Genomic DNA, 2,662 nt, shown 5'->3' on the forward strand with positions numbered 1-2,662 from the left:
CGGGATAAAAGAACGTAAAATTAAAAAAGTTGGTATTTAAATCGCTTGGTTGCCTCGACTCACGTTTCATCCTTATCTTTCATTCGCTGTCCTTGTCTACGTTCGGCAAACTACAAAGGCGGGCGCGAGGCTCGAAAACGTAGTCCCTGACTCTACAAGTGTCAGGTTCAGGCCTTGCGGACTGACACTTGTGGAGAATTTACTACATATATAAAAAATGAATTGAATGGTTAAACATTGAATAAACTCACCGTTCCATTGGCGTAGTAATTCTCCAGTTCCTTGAACATATCCGTGAACACAGACGCGTTTTGCTCGTACAGTGTACCATACGTCTTCTTGAACATCGCGTGGAAGACTCTTTTGCTGGTAGCCAGAAGATCCTTGAAAAAACCTGCACAGGAAAGGAAACAGAAGAATTCTTTATTGCTGTTACAATCAGTCGGAAGAATTAAAGTTGTCAAGAAAATGCACGTTGTATTTCTGGTAATTTGATGAAGGCAAAGGGTAAGAAGAGATATACAAAGAATGCTTCCATAAAGTAATTGCTCTTCCGGCCAGCCATGGATACATAAATAATTTATACGAATACTAATTAATTTATCCGATCGAAAATGTAATTTCCTTAATTGCAACGCTTCTTCCCTTATTGTCACAGCGACAGGAATAATTTGTAATGGCAGACGAAACGAATCGATCTCTGCCTAGTCCTCGATACGACAGACAAAGACAGCCTGTTACTCGAGATTTGCAAATCAATTACAGGTAGGAATCCCTCTTGGCCGAGCTGATCACGCGTTAACAATGTTTGCCTCTTATCGCACGACAGTGCGTAAGATGCTTTCCTTCTAATTTGCAAACGTTAATTAAATACTTTCCCCTGGAGCTGGGCTACGCGTTAACGAGCTTGTCTCAACTTTCCAAATGACTTCTACCGCTCGTTTGTCATTATCTTGGATTTTATGCTTCGAAAATGTGATACTGTTGGAGTTGGATTAATCTGATAGTGTGTGCATTGTTTCTAGGAAGAATTTTTCATTTTTTCACGTGGTTATACGTGTTTCAGTTTGAAATTAGAATTTAACAGAATTTCAGTGAAATTGTAAGAGATGTTTAGCGATGGAAAAAAGATCGAAATTTGTGGTTAGAATAACTGATACAATTTTGGTATTCATTCTTGGCGCCATTCTAGTGTTTAACGTAAAGATGGCCACTGAATATGCCGAATTATAATCAGTATCCCAAAGCAAAATAGTCCTAAGATAATTAAATTAGCAAAGATGCCGAAATTTTGGCTCAGATATTTAAACAAGTGACTAATTAATTCAATTATAATTAAGGATTCACGAAAGACAACATGAAACCAATAAAATAATAAAGAAACCCAAAGTGTCCAGCACAATGTTCCAACTGCTTCTGAAAATTCTTGCCAACATTTAGCAACAAGAAAAACAGCCAGCCAATTAATCCAATGACCATCATCGTTAGAAGAATTCATGTTTAGCTCGGAAAAAATGTCACAGAGGTGGTAAAAGAAAGCTTTTGGAGAGAGAAAAGGGAAAGGTGCTTGAGTTTTCGAGTAACAATGGTGGCGAGCGTTCCCGGTACACCATGGCCGGGCCGACAAAGAGGCCGGTTGCCGCCACCCTCGACGTCGCGTAACCTCACGAACCCGTCACAGGCCTGAACCCGTTCTTATCGTCACTTCAGTCGCGAAGAATGTGATTAAAATTCCTTTTAACGACGCCTGGGAGTACCGGCGAGAAACGGGGAGACAGAAAGAGAGAGAGAGAGAGAGAATGAGAGTGAACAGGTAGGTAGGTAGGTAGCCCGGTGTAACGAATCGTCGGCGTCGTCGACGACGACAACGACGACGACGACGCCGGGCAAAAAGCTCTGGGCTCCGCGTGAAAGGGGAAGGAAGCACTTAGCGCCGCGACGACTGGCTAGGAACTTCGTCGGGCTTTTAATTCGCGACACGCTCCCACGTTCGCGACTAATTCTCCCTCCCACTCTCTGTTCCTCATGGAAATCACCCCTCTGTCGCGTCTATTCGTGGGGAAAATTCTCGATTTTTCTATTAACAGGGGATTGTCGGTGAGTGTGATTTCACGTGTGTTGAGTTTGATTAAAATAATATTTTCATGGCACGCGCACGTACGAAATAAAAATGATATTTTATATTTCTTCATTTCTTTCGGTTTTCATTTCGTCCGTACGCTTGTGCACGTGAATATCGTATACACATAGCGATTGTTGCGCGCATAGTGAACGTTGTGTTTGCTGTACATAATGGAGTACGCATACGAAGAACCTTTCCAACATGTAAGCGCCGTTTACTGTGCCAAATTCTACGTCTTGTACGAGGTAAAGTACCCGCCGTGTGTCGTTAGTTTCGAGGATCGCTGTGCCCCTGTAGTATGACGTGCCCTATATTCGTTGGTGTATAGCAGGTGGTTCTGCTACGGGGATATTTTCAAACGTTAGTTACTAACAAACGAAGCCTCAAACGAAGTTTCTTTATTCTTCATTTTTGTCTTATTTCGGCTTCTAGAATCGTGCCTAAAATTTTCTCCCACGAATGGCTTAATATTCTGTAGATCACGTACTACAATAAATAAATAAATAAAAAAAATTCTCCATGCTAACCCTTCCCTCTTTT

The 2,662-nt window shown here is 41.6% G+C and overlaps 1 protein-coding gene across 1 annotated transcript in view; it reads right to left on the bottom strand.

Moving 5' to 3' along the window:
• LOC108575752 (glypican-6) overlaps positions 1-2,662 on the bottom strand; it is a 26,701-nt gene that overhangs the window by 16,960 nt on the left and 7,079 nt on the right. Inside the window, exon 2 of the mRNA XM_017938645.1 lies at positions 252-394. Coding sequence (XP_017794134.1) covers positions 252-394 — 143 coding nt within the window. The remainder of the gene's footprint in view (positions 1-251; positions 395-2,662) is intronic.

The sequence above is a fragment of the Habropoda laboriosa genome, unplaced genomic scaffold (assembly GCF_001263275.1).
Source record: "Habropoda laboriosa isolate 0110345459 unplaced genomic scaffold, ASM126327v1 scaffold323, whole genome shotgun sequence".
In the NCBI taxonomy this organism is placed as follows: domain Eukaryota; kingdom Metazoa; phylum Arthropoda; class Insecta; order Hymenoptera; family Apidae; genus Habropoda; species Habropoda laboriosa.